The sequence below is a fragment of the Pollachius pollachius genome (genome assembly GCF_949987615.1).
Source record: "Pollachius pollachius genome assembly, chromosome: 3".
NCBI lineage: Eukaryota > Metazoa > Chordata > Actinopteri > Gadiformes > Gadidae > Pollachius > Pollachius pollachius.
In genome coordinates this window covers 4,053,657-4,076,593 of record NC_136936.1, presented here as the reverse complement: position 1 = coordinate 4,076,593, position 22,937 = coordinate 4,053,657, and the positions used below count along the sequence as shown (strand labels likewise).

The 22,937-nt window shown below is 48.8% G+C and overlaps 1 protein-coding gene across 1 annotated transcript in view; it reads right to left on the bottom strand.

The window, feature by feature from the left end:
* The window catches only part of LOC307073559 (roundabout homolog 2), a gene marked incomplete at both ends in the record, with an annotated part of 43,756 nt that overhangs the window by 873 nt on the left and 19,946 nt on the right, over nucleotides 1–22,937 (bottom strand). Inside the window, 16 exon segments of the mRNA XM_079733441.1 lie at nucleotides 213–352; nucleotides 906–1,082; nucleotides 3,998–4,096; nucleotides 4,402–4,781; nucleotides 5,850–5,982; nucleotides 6,514–6,804; nucleotides 7,515–7,654; nucleotides 8,031–8,073; nucleotides 8,557–8,781; nucleotides 10,093–10,267; nucleotides 12,012–12,130; nucleotides 13,633–13,849; nucleotides 16,955–17,076; nucleotides 17,687–17,853; nucleotides 20,164–20,326; nucleotides 20,940–21,021. Of these exon segments, the coding sequence (XP_079589567.1) occupies nucleotides 213–352; nucleotides 906–1,082; nucleotides 3,998–4,096; nucleotides 4,402–4,781; nucleotides 5,850–5,982; nucleotides 6,514–6,804; nucleotides 7,515–7,654; nucleotides 8,031–8,073; nucleotides 8,557–8,781; nucleotides 10,093–10,267; nucleotides 12,012–12,130; nucleotides 13,633–13,849; nucleotides 16,955–17,076; nucleotides 17,687–17,853; nucleotides 20,164–20,326; nucleotides 20,940–21,021 (2,673 nt within the window).

The following is a 22,937-nucleotide window of genomic DNA, read 5'->3' as shown; positions in this document are numbered from 1 at the left end:
TTTGGTATTTTTTGAAGCCATTGTCTGACGCTGTGACTCTGAATGGATGGTCGGTGTTAGATATCAACCTCCCGCTATAAAAGCACCCTTCAGCTTTTCCTTTGTCTGCGAATGAATGGGGAAACGGGCGAAAAAGCGTTTTCTTTCTACGGCACCGACACAATGTGTGCTCGGGTGCAAACCCTTGCAGTGGATCAGTTCTGAAGCGTCACCTCATCTCTTCTCTTCTCGGCGGAGCCGGGGGCCCTTGGACTGGTGGCGGGCCGAATAGGGGCCCCGCCGCTGGACCCGCCGATGGAGGAATGGACCTTTGGCAGGACGCAGGACTGGCCGTATACGATCACGTTCTCATCTGTGAATGAGGACAAAGAAACAATCACTAACCTCGAATATTGAGCCTCTATGGCGGTTTAAAGAAGGTCAATGCCTTTAAATAATTGAATGCATTGATGTAGAAAGATAGTGAATCACATAGTCTCACATAATCTACATGTTTGGGGTGATTCAGTTCGTTCAGATGTTGTTGACTGTAATGTATTTCATAATGTACAGTGTTTTCTACACCGATCGGTGCACGGAATTATATGTCACAATTCAGGACTGCAGAAACAACAACAGCGGCCGTTTATAGACATATCACAGCACACATCATCCTCACACATCCCTCAAAAAAAACCAATACTGCTCCCTCCATGCGACTGACCGAGTCCAACTCGAACGATCCTCTGCGTGCGACAAAAGTGAGTCGAAATAAAAAATTCATTCCCAGAGCTGTTCCGCTTCCCCCCCTCCCCCCCCAGCGCTGGCCGAGTGCGCTGCGCTCCACAGATGGGAAGGGGGGGGGGGGGGTTTGGCGCTAAGAGTCATCCCATAAAAGTTGCAGCGTGTTGCCGGCGCGGACGTACCCTGTGCCAGCCACTTGGAGGGCCCTCTCTTCTGGGGCGAGACCAACCCGCGCCTCCGCTGGGCGGCGGGCGACTCGCTCACCGACGCCCGCTCGCCCTCGGTCGCCCGGCCGCCGCCGCCGCCGCCCGCCGCGTCTGACCGCTCCGTGGGCGGGGGAGCGGGCGGAGGGGGGAGATCTGCATAGACGATGGAGGGACGGAAGCGTTAGCATCTCCTAGCAAATTACACTGTGGTTAACGTAGATCTGCATACTCCAGAAAGTAGCAGAATACACTGGTTAACGTAGATCTGCATACTCCAGAAAGTAGCAGAATACACTGTGGTTAACGTAGATCTGCATAGTCCAGAAACTAGCAGAATACACTGGTTAACGTAGATCTGCATACTGCAGAAAGTAGCAGAATACACTGTGGTTAACGTAGATCTGCATACTCCAGAAAGTAATAGAAATATACTGGTTAACGTAGTCTGCATAGTCCAGAAACTAGCAGAATACACTGGTTAACGTAGATCTGCATAGTCCAGAAACTAGCAGAATACACTGTGGTTAACGTAGATCTGCATACTCCAGAAAGTAGCAGAATACACTGGTTAACGTAGTCTGCATACTCCAGAAAGTAGCAGAATACACTGTGGTTAACGTAGATCTGCATACTCCAGAAACTAGCAGAATACACTGGTTAACGTAGATCTGCATACTCCAGAAAGTAGCAGAATACACTGTGGTTAACGTAGTCTGCATAGTCCAGAAACTAGCAGAATACACTGGTTAACGTAGATCTGCATACTCCAGAAAGTAGCAGAATACACTAGTTAACGTAGTCTGCATAGTCCAGAAACTAGCAGAATACACTGGTTAACGTAGATATGCATACTCCAGAAACTGTAGCAGAATACACTGTGGTTAACGCAGAGGCGGAGCCAGACTTTGTGTACATCCGGGGCTTAGCCCAGAGGGGGGTCTGGGGGTCCTCCCCCCAAAAAATTCGAATTTTAGGATGACCTGGTGGACATTGACAAATCCTAAATCTCTGAAATATCAGTGCATTATCATTATCAATTTTATTTTATTTTAATTTAAAATAATAATGATAATGCACTGAATTATTATACATAAGCACACAAATAAGTACTACATTGTTTTAGAGGTTTGTCCGCATCTATCACTCTGGTAGAACTCATTTAAAAGGGGGTCAAAGTTAAATTAACGTGGATATGGATGCAAGCTGAAAGTAAACAAGACAGTCTAGCACCAGCCGCGCATCGGTAACATCGTTAACATTAGGGCTGCTGGTCAAACAGCGAATGCGGCAACGCGATATCTGTACATTTCTTATCTAAATCGTTAATAAAGTTTGAGTTTAAAATAACCGATATGTCAGACATGGATATTTTTTTACCTCTTCATGATATTCAGTGGACCTCAACATTTAATTTAAGGTAACATTTGGTAACACACAACACTGTACAATATTGGCTGAGACCGAATCGCAATCAGAAAAACGGATTTCTGATATTTTAAACAACGCTGGTAATCTATTTTGTGTGAAAGGAGTAATCAGGGTGCGATTTGTGAAAAAACCAGAGGGGGGGATAATTTTGAGAAACATTTTAAAATGTTTCAAAATGAAGACGGACCCTGTGTATTTTGGTTGTTAATTATTACGATGTAATGGTGAAAATACTTTGGGTGGGGGGGATAATTTGTATCCCCACCGAGGATAAAAATAATTCAGCAGAGGGTAGGACGTGTAAACCAGAGGGGGGGATAATCCCCACCATCCCCACCGGCAAATCGCACCCTGGGAGTAATTATCATAGCAGCCTAGCTAGCCGAGGCAGGCTAGTTAGCACTAGCACCAGCACTACTGCTCCCGGCCAGCGCGCATCAAGGTAACATTTGACAGGTCATTGGCAGGGGCTGCTGCTGCTACGGTATCACTGGATGTTGGTTTAGAAAAATAATTTCTCCATTACCATGTCCATGGTAATGTTTGTTCCACACCCGGAGGCTACTTTAACAAGACTGCTGAGAGACGTGAATGTTTAGAAAACGTCACGTTGTCCTGGCAACCGTTCTAAACAACCGAACGAGAGATGGCATTTTCCATTGCTTCCATGTGTTGTTTCTTTCAAAATGAAAATAAATCAATTTAAAGAGGTGAAAATCACTACCAGTCGAAACATGAGTGAACATGTCAGGGCTGTCATAACTTCAAAAGCTTAAAAAAGATCCGGGGCTTTTGACGTGAGATTCGGGGCTTCAGTCCCGAAAGCCACCCCCAAGTTCCGCGCATGGGTTAACGTAGATATGCATACTCCAGAAACTGTAGCAGAATACACTGGTTAACGTAGATCTGCATACTCCAGAAACTGTAGCAGAATACACTGTGGTTAACGTAGATCTGCATACTCCAGAAACTGTAGCAGAATACACTGTGGTTAACGTAGATCTGCATACTCCAGAAACTCTAGCAGAATACACTGTGGTTAATGTAGATCTGCATACTCCAGAAACTAACAAAATGCACTGTGGATAATGTAGATCTGCATAGTGAATAGATGGACGGAGGCGTTAGCAACTCCTAGCATGATACACTGTGGTTTATGTCGATCTGCCTACTACAGAAACTGTAGTAGAATGCACTGTGGTTAACGTAGATCTGCATAGACAATGGATGGACGGAAGCGATTGCAACTCTAGAAACTGTAGCAGAATACACTGTGTGTGCCGACCAGGGAGCAGGCGAGGTGGCCATCGGTGTAGCGGATGGGACTGGTTTGTGTGAATATGAATTAGCAATGGAATCCTGGCTCACGAGCAAAAATAAATATCATGTTGTGTATGCATTGTTTCTGAGTCAGGATGACGATTCTGGTGAAACACAGTGAGTGCATTTGTCTGTGTGTGTGAGTGTGAGTGTTTGTGTGTGCGTGCATATGTGCGTCTGTGTGTGTATGTGCATGTTTGTCCGTGTATATGTGTGTGTGCGTGTGTCCGTGCGCGTATGTGCGTGTGTGTGTGTGTCTCTGTGTGAGTACGTGTGAGTGTGTATGTGCATGTTTGTCTGTGTGTGTGTGTGTGAATTACCTGCTTGGGTGTGTACTTCCCTCCTCGGTTGCTGCTGGCCGTCCCTCGGGGGCTTCTTCTTGGGTCTAGATTTATGCGCCTGGACTGCGGGGTTGAACTCTGCAGCGAAGAGAGAAGATTGTCCTGACGGTAAGGAACACATGATGTCATCCTCCGAGAGCAGCTCCAAGGAGGGGGGGGGGGGGGGGGACTAAAACAAATGGAACTCTATGTATGCTCCATGGGCGGATACGCTCTCCTCTTAGGTCACCTCGTAGCCATGAATTATGCATGGCGTGGGTTGGCAGTGCACTAAACTTTTGGGAAATCCCTTGTGGTGGGATGTGCCGGGGTTGGTTGGGGGTTGGGTTGGGTTGGGTGGAGGGCCTCACTTAGCCACACACCGCTGCTGAATTATACAATACCTTTCCCTGCGTCCGCGTCTCCGGGCCAGCGCAGGGTGTGGTAAAACTCGCCCACGGCCGGCACCTCCTTGGGGGAGAACAGGTCGGGGTTGGACTGGGTGACGGAGGCGTTGGTGGCGGCGGCGGCGGCGGCGGCAGCGGAGGAGGAGAAGGACGGGTGGTGCGCCGCCAGGAGGTCCAGGGGCCGTTGCCGGGGGGGTTGGTCGCCGGGCCGGCGGCGTTGGGGAGGGAGGGGGGAAGGCGGCGAGGGCGAGGGCGAGGGCGACAGGGGGGGCGAGGGGGAGGCGGCGGACTGCTGCAGGCTCAGGGCCAGCTCCTCGTCCATCAGGTAGGTACGGGCCGGGAGGGGGGGGCACCAGTCCTCCTCGTCTTCGTCGGTGCTGAGGAGGGGGAGCAGGAGGAGGAGGAGGAGGAGGAGGAGGAGGAGAAGAGAGAGACAGACAGAGGGAGAGACAGGCAGAGAGAGAGTGAGAGAGAGAGACAGAGAGAGAGAGGTGTTACACAGGCTGTTCAGATGCCTCCTATAAAGAATATATCGTAGGATCTCAAGCAGTTCCTGAACTATATTATTAATCAACAAAGTGAATAATTAAAACAGGACACTTTAAATACAAAAACCTTCCACAAGTCTTGGTGTAAAGCGGTAACTCAGTAACAGGAGGTGGGGAACGACCTCTTTGTCTTCTTCAGGTCCGCCACAGTGTTTTAAATGGCGGCCGTGTCTCTACGACGCTCCCTACTAATGGAGGCTGTCAGAGGGGCGGCGGATGTTATTATAAAGGGCGGACCGCCCCTTCAGAACAGCCCCCCAACAACCCCAGAGCTGCCCCGTAAGGCCCCCAATCTAATCTGTCACGCCTCGTTAGAGCAGACGTTTCCTTCTGTAACCCCAATGAAGGGTTCCTACCAGGACACACACACAGCCCCCACGACATACACACACCCACACAGACCTACACACACCCACCCCGACCCACACACAGCCCCCACGACATACACACACCCACCCAGACCTACACACACACACCACGACATACACACACACATAGCCTGCAGACACACATCCAGTCCCCTACACACACGGCCTGCAGACATGCACAATACAGACACACACCCAGCAGACCCCTCCCTCAACAACCCCCAACCACGTCAACACAAACATGCGCGCGCGTAAACACACACGCGCGCAATGTGCTAAGCGTTAGTTCGATAGGCACACAGCGTGATTAGGCAGATCTCCTATCCATCAGAACTAATTCATTGTGTTATGGAGGGGAAGTTCCTCTTGAAGTAAACAGAGCAGAAGCTTTTAATGTCATAACTACCCTGAGGGCATAAGCACAAAGACAGAGCCCGGTAACAGGATCGAGGGCGTTCCTCCTCTTGTCTCCACCTCGACCGCCCTGTTTGGGACAACGAGTGGGCTTGACAATGGCCGTGGCGGTTACCTGAGGCAGTCCTGCAGGTTCAACTGGCCTTGGCCCAGGTCTCTGTCCGCGGGGAGGGGCTGTGACAGCACATCCACCCAGTTCAGAGTGGCCGGCTTGGACGGCCGACTGGAACGTTGCTTCACCTTTTTGGCTGAGAGAGCAAAGGAAAAACACCGCCCGTGTCAAAGCTCGAGAAAAGGCCTACATCAACAGATGCCATGGGTTTCAGAGGTTGATGAAGACCTTACAACAAACATTTGACACCAGTCAAGTTGACATTTATTTTTTTATCTGCACGTCTACTACTCTAAGTGTATGGTGTCACATACAGCCACACAGTTCAGACTTGTACTACTCTCCTGTTCTTTCCACGGCCAAACCCACATTTCCCATTAGGGATCGATACACTTACATTTAGGGCATTTAGCAGACGCTTATCCAAAGCGACTTACAGTAAGTACATTTGTCAGAAGAAAGAGACACAACAATATATCTCTGTCGGTCCAGTAAGGATGTCCATAGAACCAAGTGCCAAGCACTAAAAATTGTTTGGTTAAGCCCTTAATGTACATAACAAAGACAGTACTCAACAAAGCACATCCCGGTCTATCTTCAACCCCCACGAGATCCAGAGTCACGTGATCAACCCCGCCCCCCCCCCCCCCCCCCCGACAAAACCCACCGCTGGTCGTCCGGGAGTACTGGAGCTTGGCGTACTCAGCCCCCGGCTGACCGGCCTGAATGGTCCACTGGTCCAGGCCTTGCTCCAGCCCCGCCAGGCTGCTGTGGGTCAGCACGGGGGTGCTGGCGTAAGGGTCGGGGCCCAGAGAGTAGGGCACGCTGGAGTAGGTGTCATAGTAGGTGAGCAGGTCCTCCTCCGCCGCCGTGTTGATGGTACTGTAGATGGGGCTGTCGCTGGACTTGGAGCTGTACTTCTCCGACTGGGAGCTGGGGAAGTTGTGGAGGCCGCCTCCTGTGGGGGAGAGGAGGGTCAGGATATGGAGCACCGAGTAAACGGACTGCATCTATGCAGCGCTGTTCTAACCAGCGGCTACTCAAAGCGCATTACAGTACTGCCTCACGTTCACCCATTCATGCACACCTTCACACTCCGACGGCGCTGTCAACCACGCAAGGCGACAGCCGGCTGGTCAAGAGCAATTAGGGAGAGCTGTCTCGCTCAGGGACATCTCGACACCCAGCTAGGAGGAGCCGGGGATTGAACTAGCAGCCTTCCGGTTAACAGCCAACCCGCTCTGCCTCCTGAGCAACAAGCCCCCTGAATGCCGCCTGTACCAAAGTCTACGTTTTAACTTTTCCAAACATCTTTCACCTAATGATGCCCGTTTTCTTACCCCCAACGGTAGGGAATCCCAGTAGGGAATGAACGCCTTATTTATAATTCAGTTGGCGTTGCAGTTTTTTGTGTGTTTTTTTTGTGTGTTTGTTGTGTTCTTTGTTGTATTGTCTGTATTAGTAGCGGTTCCAATTAGTTATTTGTTTGTTGCTGATGTTTTTGCGTCTTTCAATTATCTTTGCGTTGGAACACATTCCTTTTTTAATGAAGTAACCGGCAAAATGATCAACGCAATCACCCCCTGCCGCGTGATTGTTGACCGTAATCATGAGCCACCTCATAACCATTGATACTCCTTGTTTGGTGTGCTTGCGTTGGGTCTTTACCGGTGAAGTATCTATCTGGGGGCCCCAGCTTGCTGGAACAGGGGTAGACAGACTCCTTGCTCTGCTGGCTTAGATTCGAGGCGTGCCAGGACTCAGCCAGCCAGGGATAGGCGCCCATGTTTGATCCCAACATGCCTGGCCTGGAAACAAACAACAGGGACCAGAGGAGAAAACATCAAAACATTTCCCAGGTGAAGTGTGACTGTTGTGTTACTGTTCTACTGTTTGAAACTGTTGTGTAACGTTTCTCTGATGTGTATCTGTTGTGTAATTGTCTATTATGTGCAACTGTTGTGTTGCTGTTCTTTTGTGTTACTGTTGTGTATCTGTTGTATTATGTGTAACTTTAGTATTATGCGTAACCGTTCTATTGTGTGTAACTGTTATATTGTATGTAAATGTTGTATTATGTGTAACTGTTCTATTATGTGTGACTGTTGGGTAACTGTTATATTGTGTGTAAATGTTATATTATATATTAAATATTGTATTATTCAGCGAGACAGGGAACTGTACCCTCCGTTGATGATTCCGGATCCTTCTCCATGAGGAAAGCCGACTGGAAGGACAGAAGAGGGAACAAACTGGCTGTTTAAAGTCTGGTTGTGTATCTTCAAATGCAGCCCTTTCTCTCAAGGCCACGATGAGCAAGTCTGTCTGTCGCAGCTGGGATTTAATTATTAAGCACGCAGATTTTACATCAGGCGTATGCCGGTGACCTAAATGCACGCTCCACTGTTTGAGTCTGCAGTTCTGAGAGCAGATGTACGTTTCATTAAAATGAGTAATACACTTTAACACTACACATCATTCCCCTTCTTTTTTCTCCTTATTCACGGGCAGTTAAGTCTGCAAAAACAACATGAAATCATGTTTAACGACAACAACAAAAATAAAGAAAGGAAACGCTAAAGACCCACGATGGAACGACTGATTCAGAACAGCCATTGCCCACAAACCCAAAATAGCACACCACCCTCCACCTAAAACCTCTGTCTATGTTCCTTCACCCCCCCCCCCATCCCAAACGAACCGTCCCCACCTGCAGGGGTGTAGGCGAAGGAGGTGGTGTAGTGTCCCAGCTGCTTCCTCCGGCGGTGGCGGCAGTACAGCCAGCCGCTGAAGCCCATCAGCACCACCCAGGACGCCACCCCCAGCCCCGCCATGAAGGCCGGCTGGCGGACCACCCCCGTGATCTGCTCCCCCAGGCCCGGCCCCGCCCGCTCCGTCTCCCCCGGGACGGAGGTCCGGTCGGACCCCGGGGCGCCTGGGGGGTGGGAGGAGGAGGAGAGAGCAGGGTTAGCCGTCGTTCTGTCCCGAGGTTGGTGGCTCTGAGGGTCGGTTGCGTAAAAGGTATCGCGGTCAACATGACATATCGTTGAATTCAGAATTGATCATTTATATGAAATGTTCGTTTTACCAAGTTAAATACCGTAGTGCTGTGCCATTCAGCCAATGCTTTCATCCAACACAAATCTCAGTCAGGAAGGTAGAGGTAGGGTCAGCAGATAACGAGGTTTAAACTCTGGTTCGTCGCCCCCACATTTAACACAGCCATACACCAGCATTTAATTCATTCACACATCGTAATAATAATAATAATTAATAATAGTAATTCATTGAATTAAGCCTCTGTAGCGATCTGAAGACCCCCGTGCACCGAACCAGAATTAAAGTTTAAATAATAATGACACTTTATTAAGCTTATGCCGTTCCCAAACTCCAACAACTGGAGGACTGTTTAACCAAAACACAAGGGTGGAGGAAGCCTGGGCCAGCCGCGCATTGGGCCGTCGAAGCCAGGACATCCTCCTCTTAACCTACAATTCCCAGACTCTCTAACTAACAACAGAAACACGAAAAGAGCCCATAGTAACAGCCCCCCATTCACGGAACCCAAACGGCTCAGGACAAAGTGACAACTGAACGACAGGCCAGCGGCCAGGAGCTGCCAATAATGAGACACCCAGTGGGGAAACACTGGCCACGCCTTAAAGATCTCCTATTATTCTACTTTTCAGGTCTTAATTTTTTACTAATGACACCTATAGAGCAACCTGACACGAATCACAGCACAAAAAACGATGTCGATTTTCGGGAAACTCTTCCTCTCATCTGGGTGCTTCCAGCGTTCTCCGTCAACACTCGCCTTCGTCCTTCTCCGCCCCCTCGCCCCCCTCCTGCCAACCCCACTCCGTTGTGATTGGTTACCTTCCGGAAGACCATGTTGCAGCATTACCATACACGGAAAATCCGGATTGTTCTACGTAGATAAATCCCGGAAATTTGAAGAAGTGAACGGCGACCGGCGTCCCTAGTGTTTAGCGCTCTGCACAGCCGCCCCAGACGGTCGGCAGGGAACACGTCTAAATGCATGTACGTCATTATTGGACACTTTAGTATGGTTAAACATGACCATAAATACATTATAACAACGTTTATAGGTCGTAAAAGTCGAAAAAAAAGCATAATGGGTGCTCTTTAAGTAGCGGCAGTAGTAGTAGCAGCTCCAGCCCCGAATCAGGAACACCTGAGAGACAGAGTAGAGAATAAAGCAGGAGGGGGGCGTAACACTCACTGAGCACCAGGTCCACCGGCAGGCTGGGGGGGCCTTCGCCCAGGGCGGTGACGGACGCCACCATGACGCTGTAGCGGACTCCCGGCAGCAGCCCCGTCAGCAGGATGGACAGCACCGCCCCGTCCACCGTGCGGTTGATCTGGCCCCCCCTCTCCGAGGCCCCCAGACACCACACCTGAAGGAGGGGGGGGGAGGGGTGACCAGAGGTCAGAGGTCAGCATGCCAATCGTCGTTGAGGTCCAGCCGAGGACTTTTTTATCACAGAGATGAGAAGGAAACTCAAACCGGAATGCAACTGTACGCAGAATGAGCGGTTGAGCTCTTTTCCGAGCAGGGTAAATGCTTGATTCGGTTGATGCTTGTTACTCTGTGTCCGCCGTGTGTGTTTGACGTTTGTTAGTGTGTGCTGAATCCCCGCAACTGAATACGCAACCCCCCTCCCTCCTGACCACACTATCTAACCCTGGCAACGGCCTTGGTCAGAGATACATTTTTTTGGGGGTGGTGGGTGATGTGGTATGTGGTTGAGGTACCGCGCACAAAGACAATTCCTGTGACCTTTGCTGATATCAGGTTAAGAGAGCACATGATGGATGTCACTTGTCATTTTGTAAATGTTTTTCAGTTGATGTCAAGGAAAGTCAAGGATTTCTGCACAGCCGTTCATCACAGTTAGCGGCTGAAAAAAGGGGTTTACATGCTCGTACTCCATGAAAGCAACATCCTCTTTCGGTTTTTCAATTTGATGGAGAGAAATTATTAGTGACGGCAAAGGAAATAATGGCCGGCAGCCAAGTTTAAATTAAAGTAGATGAAATGTCGTTTGTGGATGGCATCTCAACTGCATCACTCACTTTGCATGTATTTCAACCTGTTGCACTATTCACCCTCGGTAAGAAACAGATTATTCTACGCTAACAGTCCATGTTTTTTTTCTCCATTATAATTTCTAGACGTCTCACTTCGAAGTCCCTCACCGTGCATTTTAAACCATGTGTGTTCAGCTCAACAATATCAGCTTTAATTGAGCATGACTGCATCTCCAGCGCTTTTCGTCTCAAAGGCATAGTGGCTCTGTGGATGTATGTAGTAAACATAATTGTACACAGCGCTATAAATGATGTTAATCTTCCCCCTAATAGACCTTGTGTCGTAATAACATGACTATCGCACACATAAAAAGAGCGAACCAAAACATACACAGACAGCACTAGGAACCTCTTCAAACAGGGCCAAAGACTATCTTTGTCGTCAAATTGCACTTTCTTCTTATCCAGATCTGCAGTAGTAATATGATGATGAGTTGAGTAATGTGACAGGAGCAGAAAGCAATACAGTGTGTTCGGTGTGGATGCTTCTCACATCGATGATGGAGCGATTAGTAATGCCTGTTGTTCTCACACTAATGGACAGATAATCATCTCAATCGCTCTCTCTCTCTCTCTCCCCCACTATCTATCTCCCTCTGTCTCTCTCTCTCCCTCTCTCTCATCCTCCCCCACTGCAAAACAGTTGTCAGGCACACACTGGGTGCTCAGTCAACAACATCAGGACCGAAATTGGTTCCCTTTCAACAGTCAACTGCTCATTGGTCAGACCATAGCGAGTGATGACTGTTAATCCACTCTATTCAAAATAGACCCCGCATGTCAATGGAACCCCATGATATACAAATGCATTTTACCCCTTCCTCAACCCTATTCATATACAGCATATACAGTTCATCTATATATATATATACACACACATATTGATACACATATGTATATCTATATATATATATATATTTATGCATGGCATATTCAGGGACATTAGCAGTTTGAGGGGTTGGATGACCAGCAATCGTCAGTCAGTCACTCAATTAGGCACCCAGTCAGTCGGACAGTCAGTCAGCCAGTCAGTCAGGGAGGGGGTCTCACCCGGTACTCGTGGATGATGCCGGTCAGGGTGCTGTGGGGGGGGGGCTCCCAGGACACATTGATGCTGGAGCTGTTGCTGAGCTGCACCACGGACACGGCCTGGGGGGCCACACACAGCACTGGGGGAGGGAGGGGGGAGAGAGGGGGGAGAGAGGGGGAAGGGAAGGTCAGTGGATGATGGCATAATACGCATGTTATGGCTCTCTAGCTCACCATCTATCTATATATATATATATATATATATATCTCCTTCTGTCTATCTCTCAATCTTTCTATCTATCTGTCTCTTTCTATCTGTCTATCTGTCTCTCTCTCTCCCTCTCTCTCTCTCTCCTCTCTCTCTCTCTCTCTCTCTCCCTCTCTCTCTCTCTCTCTCTTATTCATTAATTCATCCATCCATCTACCTAGTCATCCATCTACCCATTCTCCCATCACACACACACACACACACACACACACACACACACACACACACACACACACACACAGACACACACACAAACACTGTGCTACAGAGGACACAGCCTTTGTGTGGAGGGTAAACCTCTCCAGTGACAGCAGATCGGTCTCTGCCTCTCTGTCTCTGTCTCCCTGTCTCTCCTCCTACAGCAGAGCGGTCTCTGTCTCTCTGTCTGTCTCTCTCTCTGTCTCTCTGTCTCTCCTCTGACAGCATCACGGTCTCTGCCTCTCTGTCTCCCTGTCTCTTCGTCTCTCTGTCTCTCTGTCTGTCTCTGTGTCTCTGTCTCTCTGCATCTGTCTCTCTGTCTCTGTCTGTCTTTTCATCTCTCTGTCTCTGTCTCTCTGTCTCTCCGTCTCTCTGTCTCTCTGCCTCTCTGTCTCTCTGCCTCTCTGTCTCTCCGTCTCCCTGTCTCTCTGTCTCCCTGTCTCTCCGTCTGTCTGTCTCTCTGTCTCTCCCTGTCTCCCTGTCTCTCTGTCTCTCTGTCTCTCCATCTGTCTGTCTCTCCGTCTCTCCGTCTCCCTGTCTCTCTGTCTCTCTGTCTGTCTCTGTGTCTCTCCTCCTAGTCTCCGTCTCCCTGTCTGTCTGTCTCTCCGTCTCCCTGTCTCTCCGTCTGTCTGTCTCTCCGTCTCTCCGTCTCCCTGTCTCTCCGTCTCCCTGTCTCCCTGTCTCTCCGTCTCCCTGTCTCCCTGTCTCTGTCTCTCCCTGTCTCTCTGTCTCTGTCTCTCCGTCTCCCTGTCTCCCTGTTTCTCCGTCTCTCCGTCTCTCCGTCCCCCTGTCTGTCTGTCTCTCTGTCCGTCTCTGTGTCTCTCCTCCTAGTCTCCGTCTCCCTGTCTGTCTGTCTCTCTGTCTCTCCGTCTCCCTGTCTCCCTGTCTCTCCCTCTCTCCTCCTAGTCTCTCCGTCTCCCTGTCTCCCTGTCTCTCCGTCTCCCCGTCCCCCTGTCTGTCTGTCTCTCTGTCCGTCTCTGTGTCTCTCCTCCTAGTCTCCGTCTCCCTGTCTGTCTGTCTCTCTGTCTCTCCGTCTCCCTGTCTCCCTGTCTCTCTCTCTCTCCTCCTAGTCTCTCCGTCTCCCTGTCTCCCTGTCTCTCCGTCCCCCCGTCCCCCTGTCTGTCTGTCTCTCTGTCCGTCTCTGTGTCTCTCCTCCTAGTCTCCGTCTCTCCTCACCCTCTTCGGGGGTCCGCAGGCCCACCATCAGGCTGTCCACGCCCTGCAGCTCGTTGAAGTACGGCCGGATCTTGACCTCGTACTCGGTGTTGCCGCGCAGCTCGCCCAGGATGGTGCTCTGCTCGGGGGCGGACTCCACGTCCTGCACCAACCAGGAGCTGCCGATGGTCCGGTAGAACACGCGGTAGCCCTGCACGTAGCGCGATTGGCGCGCCACCTGGCCAATCACAGCACACGAGGCGAGTCAGAAACGCAGCGGCGGTTGAAGGAATAAATGGTTTAACCTGGTAATGACGACATCGTATAACGGGATTTGACACATCGATAAATAAATACATTTGATGTTACAGTTTTTCTCAGTCACTTCAGTACATTTCTCAGATCAGAACTAGAACTACCTGTTCAATCTTCACATCAGTGTGTCACATCGAAAAAGCAGTTTCTCATTTCTTTGAACACGTTGCGAATGCTTTGGTCCATCCATGCAAATGATTATGTACAATTCTCTGCTCTTTCCTACATTATCAATTGCTTATGTCATGTTGATCAAAACGTAATGTAATGGGTCTCTATTGAATAGTCTCACCCCCACAACATTTAGGCATTAGTTTGTTGCATAAGTCTTTACATGCAAAATGGTTGAACAAGTTGTCATAATATGTCAACCATATTTCTATACATTTCCATTAGACTTTTTTTCTAAATCTGTCCTGAATTGTTAAATTGCTCCCAGGTGAATCTTGACTTTCTCTAATGAAGGGAAATGTATGAACCAATGATCAACCAGTTTACTGAAGTAGCTCAAAGGTGCATCTCATGAACCATCAAGTATATGTATAGCTGGAGCACAAAACAATGTTACAATGTTTGACAATGGAAGGACAAGGAATTGGACAGGGTCAACAGCCAGAGATAAGAGGACGAGGATTGAGGCTGTGTGGCAGAGGAGCAACAGAGGACGAGGCAGATTGCACGTTCCTGATGAGATAAGAGCCACACTTGTAGACCATGTTCTCAATCATGGGCTTACAATGGCCGAGGCCGGTCGAAGGGTGCAGCCAAATGTTGGGAGAACAACTGTGTCCTCAATCATTCGGACTTAGAACAGGTACGTAATCTAACGATAGGCAATGTACTGTATACTTTCTGTAATGCTTCATACAATATTACAGTATTCCACTTGCATTTTACAATATACAGTAAGTATTCTTTTACTGTACTGTATTTCCTTCCACATAGGATTGCAAGACAACCTCCCAGGGGTGGCAGAGGGCCCTTTTTCACACCTGAACAGGAGCAGGCTATTTGCACCATGGTTGTAGAGAACAATGCCATAAGACTAAGGGAGGCAAAGAGTGCCATTATCGAGGACAACAACATCTTTGAAAACATCCAAACAGTCAGCATCTCAACCATTGACAGGGTGCTGAAGAGACACCAAATGAATATGAAGCAGCTGTACAATGTTCCATTTGAAAGGAATGGTGAAAGAGTGAAGGAGCTGCGCTACCAGTATATACAGGTAAAGCATGCATGAGCATGCAGTAACTTTACCTCACAGTAAACAGTAAAATATCGTATAGTGATATACAGTACTGTAAGTGTGACCCTTACACATTTGCTATGGCTGAAGAAAAGAAGATGCAATATGTGCTATATACATTTGATGTAACTGTATCTTGTCCAAAATGAAAATGCATGTAATTCATAAAACTCATTTTGTGTCTTCTTGATATCGCCTATAATGGAACTTGAAGCAAGTGAACCAACGCACAACTTCATCTACGTAGATGAGGCTGGATTCAACCTAACGAAACACAGAAGGCGTGGTCGAAATATCATCGACTACAGAGCTACAGTTGATGTGCCAGGCAAACGGGGCGGGAACATAACTATAGGTGCTGCTATCTCTGAGAATGGTGTGCTAACGCATATTCCCATTATTGGGCCATACAATGCAGAGCGTCTTGTCACCTTTTTAGACACTCTCTACAGGGATCTCATCCCTGAACCAGGGAGGGGTCAGATTGGAGATGACCATACCAAAGTACAAGATAGTTTGGGACAATGTCGGTTTCCATCGCTCCAACATCATCAGGCAATGGTTTGCGACCCACAACAGGAAGCTGATGGAGTTCCTCGCACCCTACTCCCCATTCCTTAACCCCATTGAGAATTTTTTCTCAGCATGGCGATGGAAAGTATATGATAGCCAGCCACACACACAGATGACCCTTCTGGCTTCCATGGAGGCAGCGTGTGATGACATCACAGCAGATGCCTGCAGAGGCTGGATAAGACACTCAAAAAGATTCTTTCCACGCTGCATCGCAAGACTAGATATTCGTTGTGATGTGGATGAGAATTTGTGGCCCAACAGACAGGAACGTCAGGAGGTGTAGGAAGACTGCATTGTTATTCCTACAGTACTGCATGTACAGTTTTCCCTAAGGAGATTATCCTATGTTCACATTTCTAATATTGTTTTTTTATTTTGCAGTGTTATCTTTTCCTTTCTGTATCACAATGGCATAGTCTGTCAATAAATTACAGTACAAACAGTAAAGGCTTAAATGTGAATCTTGTCCAGTCTCTTGCAATCAATCTCCCACATACACTAAGGTGTGACTTACAATTTACAATAATTGTCTTCAAAACTTTAGTCAGAGTTTACATCAGAACATCCCTCCAGAGTACACTGTTATATTGACAACATGACTAAGAAATTTGACTGTCTTATCCGTACACAATGAAACAAGGACTTGCCAGTCTGATGACACTGGCATGTTCGTTGACACAGATATTTAATTTTGAGAAACAAACTAAGGATTTTGAGCAAGAGACTGGCTTTTGCATGAAATGCATGGTGTTTTGCTATTTGTACAAATTGTTTGCATTGAGAAATGCACTTACTGTTTTGCAAATTTCAATTCTGATCTGAGAAATGTACCAAAGCGACTGAGAAAAACTGTAACATACATTAAACATCCAGATATCACTTGAAAATAGTACTTTGTGTGGCATCTTATCCTAGCTATCTGTGTTGTATACGGGGAATGGGTTAACTTAGTGATTGTCAGTGCTTGTCACATGGTTCTGTGAACATCATCACTTTACATTTTTTTTCTCTTTCTTCTGTCAAATGTACTTATTATAAGTCGCTTTGGAAAAAAGCGTCTGCTAAATGCCCTGAATGTAAATGGAATTTGGGGGGGGATTGAAATCTACATAAACAGTGTAAACAGGGAAGAAGGTAACCCTGGAGGTGAGCTAGCGACACGTGCAGTGACGCCGAGCGCCGCTAGCAGATGTTTCTACTCACGGTCCAGGAGATCTTGGCGCTGGAAGGGGACAGCACCACGGGCTTCAGCATGGAGACGGAGACCTGGCCCAGCTCCTTCTGCACCTGCCTGTGGTCCACTCCCTGCTCGGTGGGGCTGCCGTCTGAGAGCACAACACAAGCGCGTTCCTGTAACCAGGCTTGACGGCTGAAGGCAGCTCAACACAGCCCACAGCCGTGAGCCACAGCCTGGCACGCTCAGGACTGTGGGGGGGGGGGGGGGGGGGGGGGGGGGGGAGACGTCGGAGCCTCACCGGCTGACACCGCCAGATGCCAGGGTCTGCGCTAAGCAAATGTTTTCATTTTATTTCATCTTCCATAAAAAAGAAAATCTGCTTTGCATTAAATGACTGGCACTTGATGGAATCACTTATTGTGTGGTGTACGTCCTTGCACTTAAAAATATTACTTAGCATTGTGAAGCGTCTTATCCTAGCTAGTATGGTTGCATACGGGGAATGGGTTCGGCTTTATCTCTCTTATGACAAATGTACTTATTGTAAGTCACTTTGGATAAATGCGTCCGCTTAATGCCCTAAATGTAAATGTAAGTGATGACAATCTATTTTCTTACTGACCATTTTAAAGATATGAATAATGCATACACTCTGTTACTACATACTGAATAAAGTCGCAGTAAACCAGCCCTCTGCTCTGTGTCTGGTTATCCAACACTAATAAGAGGTTGGTCTTCTCCAGCACGAGTCCACTCACCCTGGGTTCTGACCGGCTCTGAGATGGGGCTTGGGTCGCTGAGGCCGTACGAGTTGACAGCTCGGACGATGAACAGATAAACTGTGTTGGGGAAAAGTCCTAGCACAGTGTGCCTCTCCAGCTTCACGTGGTCCGCTACGGTCTGCCAGGCGCTGCCCACCGATTGGCTGAGACGTGGAAGAAAGGAATGGTGATCAGCACATTTTTACACTCAGAATCAATCTAATTTGCCGTGTCAACATCCTGTTGAGCACTCCTGCCGTCAGCGAGCGTGGCAAATTGATGCAGGACTCCCTGTTTGTACTACGCCTTCTCTAGCGGGGGCTGTCTCGCTCAACTGCCAGAGCGTGGAGATAACACTGCCAAGGGTTGGAGGTTCATTTCCCGATGGGGCCGGCCACTGCTATGGATGTACGCAGGAATGGCACGTACAGTGTTTCCCCTGTCTGACCGCCTTAGCGTGAGCCCTGGGAATATTTCAGCCACTGCTCAACGGCAAGCTGGCCTGTTTTACACATTAAAAATAAACTCTCCCGAGCACAGTTGACCAGAGATCATGTGGCCATGCAGGAAATGCGATTTTCAGGCAATTGCAGTCGGTAGTGAGGCGTGCACTGAACTGCGGCAGTGAAGCACAAACAACTGCAATGGCTTCCCACTTCGAGTGCAGTAGCATCCGAATCTCTCCAGTCACCCCCTTAAGACTTAAGGCTGTGTGTGAGTCTGTGTGTGTGTGTGTGTGTGTGTGAGTGCGCGTGTGTGAGTGTGTGTGCGTTTGTGTACGTTTGTGTGTGTGCATCCTCCATGCGTTTAACCCTGCGACCTCTAGCATCCAGTGTTTCGTGACAGAGTGATTACTCTGGCTGCTCGAACCCTCCCATCCATCAGCCCTGGAGAGCGCAGCACTGGCCGGATGACAATAATCAGCCTCAGCACAACTCACTTGTTGCTGGGCAGGCCGGGGGCCGGGAGGTGTTTGTGTTTTCCTGCGGATGCTCTGGCTGTCGAGGGTTGCAGCGCGGGACCAATTGTATTATTTATCAGTTCGCTTTTGATTCTATTAGCAGATGCTTTTATTCAAAACGACGTGGATCCGAGAGACATTTATCATTTAGGAGCGGGCAGGGCGCTAGCCGTCTTGCTCAACGAAGCAGGCGACCGGGGAGCACGGCTTGGAATCGAACCCCCTAGCCACTAATGCGGCACCTGGCCCTCCTCCCTTTAAGTTGCACCGCACAGACTAATTAGTTTTTATTGCTCACGTCGGGCTATAAATCACGGGCGAACTTGAGGGAGAGACACACAAGCGGATACGGCGAGGGTAGCAGTTCAGTCTCACTACCCCTGGATGTATTCCCCATCGCTAGGGACCCTTCCAGGCGTTTGAGATGACGGATGGGACTGACGTCAAGGTGTGGGAGAAAACACAGAATGATAGAGCACGCTAGGATGTCACTTTAAGTCGTGTTTACCGACCGCTTTCATTTCTTGCTAGACATCACAGAGCCTCCCCCCGTGATTATAATCTTGTTGATGTCAATTTTACAACAAATTCATTTTCCACTGCCATATTGGATTCCCAGACTAGAGGTGAATTGTGAGCGACCAGGTGACTACTGATGAAATCCACCAAAGTTCAACTGCTGTACTAGATAACCGAGGTATCGGTGTGTTCAGTGAATGGAGGATGAAGTCTAGTACGGCCCATCAGGTCAGCAGCTGTACAGTGGTGGGGGGGGTCCATGTCACTCAAGTCAAGTACATTTTATTTGTTAATCCCGTAATCACTGGCCTGGGAACCAGACAAATCGGAGAGCTCATGTTTAATTTGGTCCGGCAGATGGTCCGGCCCCCTTTCCCGTTCAGACAGCAGAAGTAGACCCGGGTCGATCACAACCGTTTGGTACGATGGGGGGGGGGGGGGGGGGGGGGGGGGGGGGGGTTTGATAGGATGGCTGGATGACCAAGATGGCTGCCGTGGTCAGTTGACGGTCAGTTGAATCCGCGAAAGTATTTAACAAACTGGACCGTCTATTTTCTCTAGAAGCAGAACAAACATCTGCACTCAAAGCTTTCGTTGTTCCGAACCAATTTGTGTGCCGATGTGTGTGCTTCTGAAATGATTCGGTAAACGTTAAATTAACCGACGCAGCCCTCGGCGCTACGTCACGCACTATGCTCTGATTGGTTAAGCCTGTATCCAATCGAGCATGGAGGTGTTTGGTTGTGCGCCCCAAAGGTTCCAGACTATTACGCAAATGAGTTGAACGCGGCGGCGATGACAGGATACTTAATCACAGGTACGGTCTCAAAGGGCTACACAGGCCATGTTTTATCACTCCCCCCCCCCCCGACCCGAGACCCCGCAGGGGGTAGGGAGAAGCCTTCCTTAACGACCGAGGGAGACAGCTCGTGATGGAGAGAGAGGGATTCCTCCTCCCGCGGTTCGGGGGGGTCGGCGTGTCGTCGAGACCCACCTGAAGGCCTCGATGATGTAGGAGGTGACAGCGGCCCCGCCCTCGTGGGGGTTGGACTGCCAGGTGAGGGTGATGGTGTTGCGGGTCACCTCCGTCACCACAGGCTTCTGCGGCGGTCCCGGCAGCTGGATGGACTCGGACACGCGGGACATCGACGCGTCTTCTGAAGGAGGGAGAGTAAATACACACGTTTTTTTTCATTTTAAATGGGAGATATTTATATGATAGAATAAATTATGGCAAAGGGAATTTTATTGTGAAAAGGGGGTTCTGGGTGAACTTGATTATTTATTATCTGATCGTGTATTCATTTAGAAGACGCTTTTATCCGAAGGGACTGACAGTGTATTCAGATCCATTTCATGATGGAGCAGGCAGGGGGTGTTCTACTGGTAGATAGCTGACACTGGGAAATCAAAACCAGTGCCTTTCGGCTGGACGTCAAACACCCTAGCCATTACAATATCCTGCCAACACTGGGTTGAGTGTAAGTGAATGAGTGCATGTGTGTGTGAGCGTGTGTGTGAGCGTTCATCTGTGCTTGTGTGTGTGTGTGTGTGCGTGTGTGTGTGGTTGGGTAGACGCGTGTTCAAGCTTGTGTGCTCGACGTCATACATGCGTGTGTGTGTGTGCATAAGTGCATGCATGCTTGACAGCGTAGGTGCGTGCGTGCATTCGCACACACGCATGCACGCTCACGTGTGTGCGTGCATGTGTGTGTGCGCATGCATGCATACGTGTGTGTGTGTGTGTGTGTGTGTGTGTGTGGTGCGCACCTCTGACAGTCAGCATGCCGCTCCAGCTGGACTCCCCCTTGGTGCTGGACACGGTGCACGTGTACATCCCAGAGTCAGCCTCCTGTCAGACAAACCCGACAGACACCCCGCATCAAACACACTCTACTCTGAGCTCCGGCCAACGCCACCGGCAGGGAATCAGATACAGGATTCAGAGACAGGATTCAGATACAGGATTCAGAGACAGGAATCAGAGACAGGATTCAGAGACAGGAATCAGAGACAGGATTCAGAGACAGGATTCAGAGACAGGATTCAGAGACAGGATTCAGATACAGGAGAAAGGATTCAGAAGCAGGATTCAGAGACAGGATTCAGAGACAGGATTCAGAGACAGGATTCAGAGACAGGATTCAGAGACAGGATTCAGAGACAGGATTCAGAGACAGGATTCAGATACAGGATTCAGAAACGGGATTCAGATACAGGATTCAGATAAAGGATTCAGATACAGGATTCAGAGCCAGGATTCAGATACAGGATCCAGATACAGTATTCAGATACAGGAATCAGATACCGGATTCAGATAAGATTACGATTATTATCGGGGATCGAACCCAGTACCTTTCGGCTCACCATTACCACTACAGGATCCTGCATCTCCAAATCACAATCGAGAGAATAGTGTTTCTCCTCTAATCCAAAAACCTCTACAAAAAAATGACATATCGTTAGCCTAAAAGCATAATTGCCTAGGTCATATTTTAAGGTTCATCTTGTATTAAGTGTAAAAATGCAGAAGTCAAATTGATGACTTTGGCAGATAGTGATTATGGAATGTAAAAACCACTCTGATTGGCATAGGATATTGCCAATGAAGCAAAGTGAATCAGCAGCGCTAGGAGAGAAGAGTTAGGTTTGATATCACAATCCGGCCAAAATATGACTTAGGTAATTATACTACGAGGCTAACGATGTGAAATCTTCCATGATATATGAAACGACATGTTATTCTTTCCCACACGCACGGCTCTAGCTCAGCAAAACAAGTCTTGTTCCCCGAGAACAGCACTTTAGAGGCGGTACACAGCCGCAGGGTCATTGCATCACGACCGGTCTGCCCTTTAGCAGAGTGCATGCTAATGTGCTTCACCGGAGCTAAGCGGAGCTCTCTGCCAAACACGGCCGTACGCGGAGCCGGCATGTTGCCATCTATCAGCGGGTCCTACGAGACCACTGACCGCTGGCTGACTGCTCCCAGCTGCCCCGTGTGCGCGTGTGTGTGTTTGTGTGCGCTTGTTTTATAAGTTTGTGTGTTTGCGTTTGTGTGCGTGAAGGTATGTGTGTGTGTACGCGTGCCTATGGCTGTGTGTTTGTGCGTATGTGTATGCGGGTGTATGTGGGTCTGTAATGTGTGTGTGTGTGTGTGTGTGTTTATGTGTGTGCGGATGTGAGCGTGTGCGTGCACGCGTGCGTGTGTGTATGTGTACATGTTTGACTGTATCTGTGTCCTTGTGTGCGTATGTGCGTGCGTGTGTGTTCTTGTGTGGGTGCGTGTGTGTGCGTGTATGTGTCTGTGTGTAAGTTTGTGTGTGTGTATAGACTGCACGTAGCTCTCCTTTTAACTGTGACTTTAACCGGGAGCCTAAAATATTAAGAAACAGGGCGGGAGGGGGGGGGGGGGCGGTTGTATTTTTAGCCTCCCATCCGTCATCTCCCTTTCTCGTCATCTTCCTCCTCGTCATCGTCTGGGTAACGAGCTAATGTGATTCTTCTGTTCCGCTGGAGTTCTGGAAGAGTTCGCCCGGCGAGCTCATCGGAGCGAACGCTAATTCCCTCACGTGTGCTAAGCTACGTCGCCGGGCGTGACGCTACAGGAAATCGACAACACACACAAACTCTCTCTCTCTCTCTCTCTCTCTCTCTCTCTTTTCTCTCTCTCTCTCATCTCTCTCTCTCTCACACACACACACACACACACAGGAATAATGAAGGAAGTGGCTGTGCATAACACCGGCTACAAGATTTAATTAAACT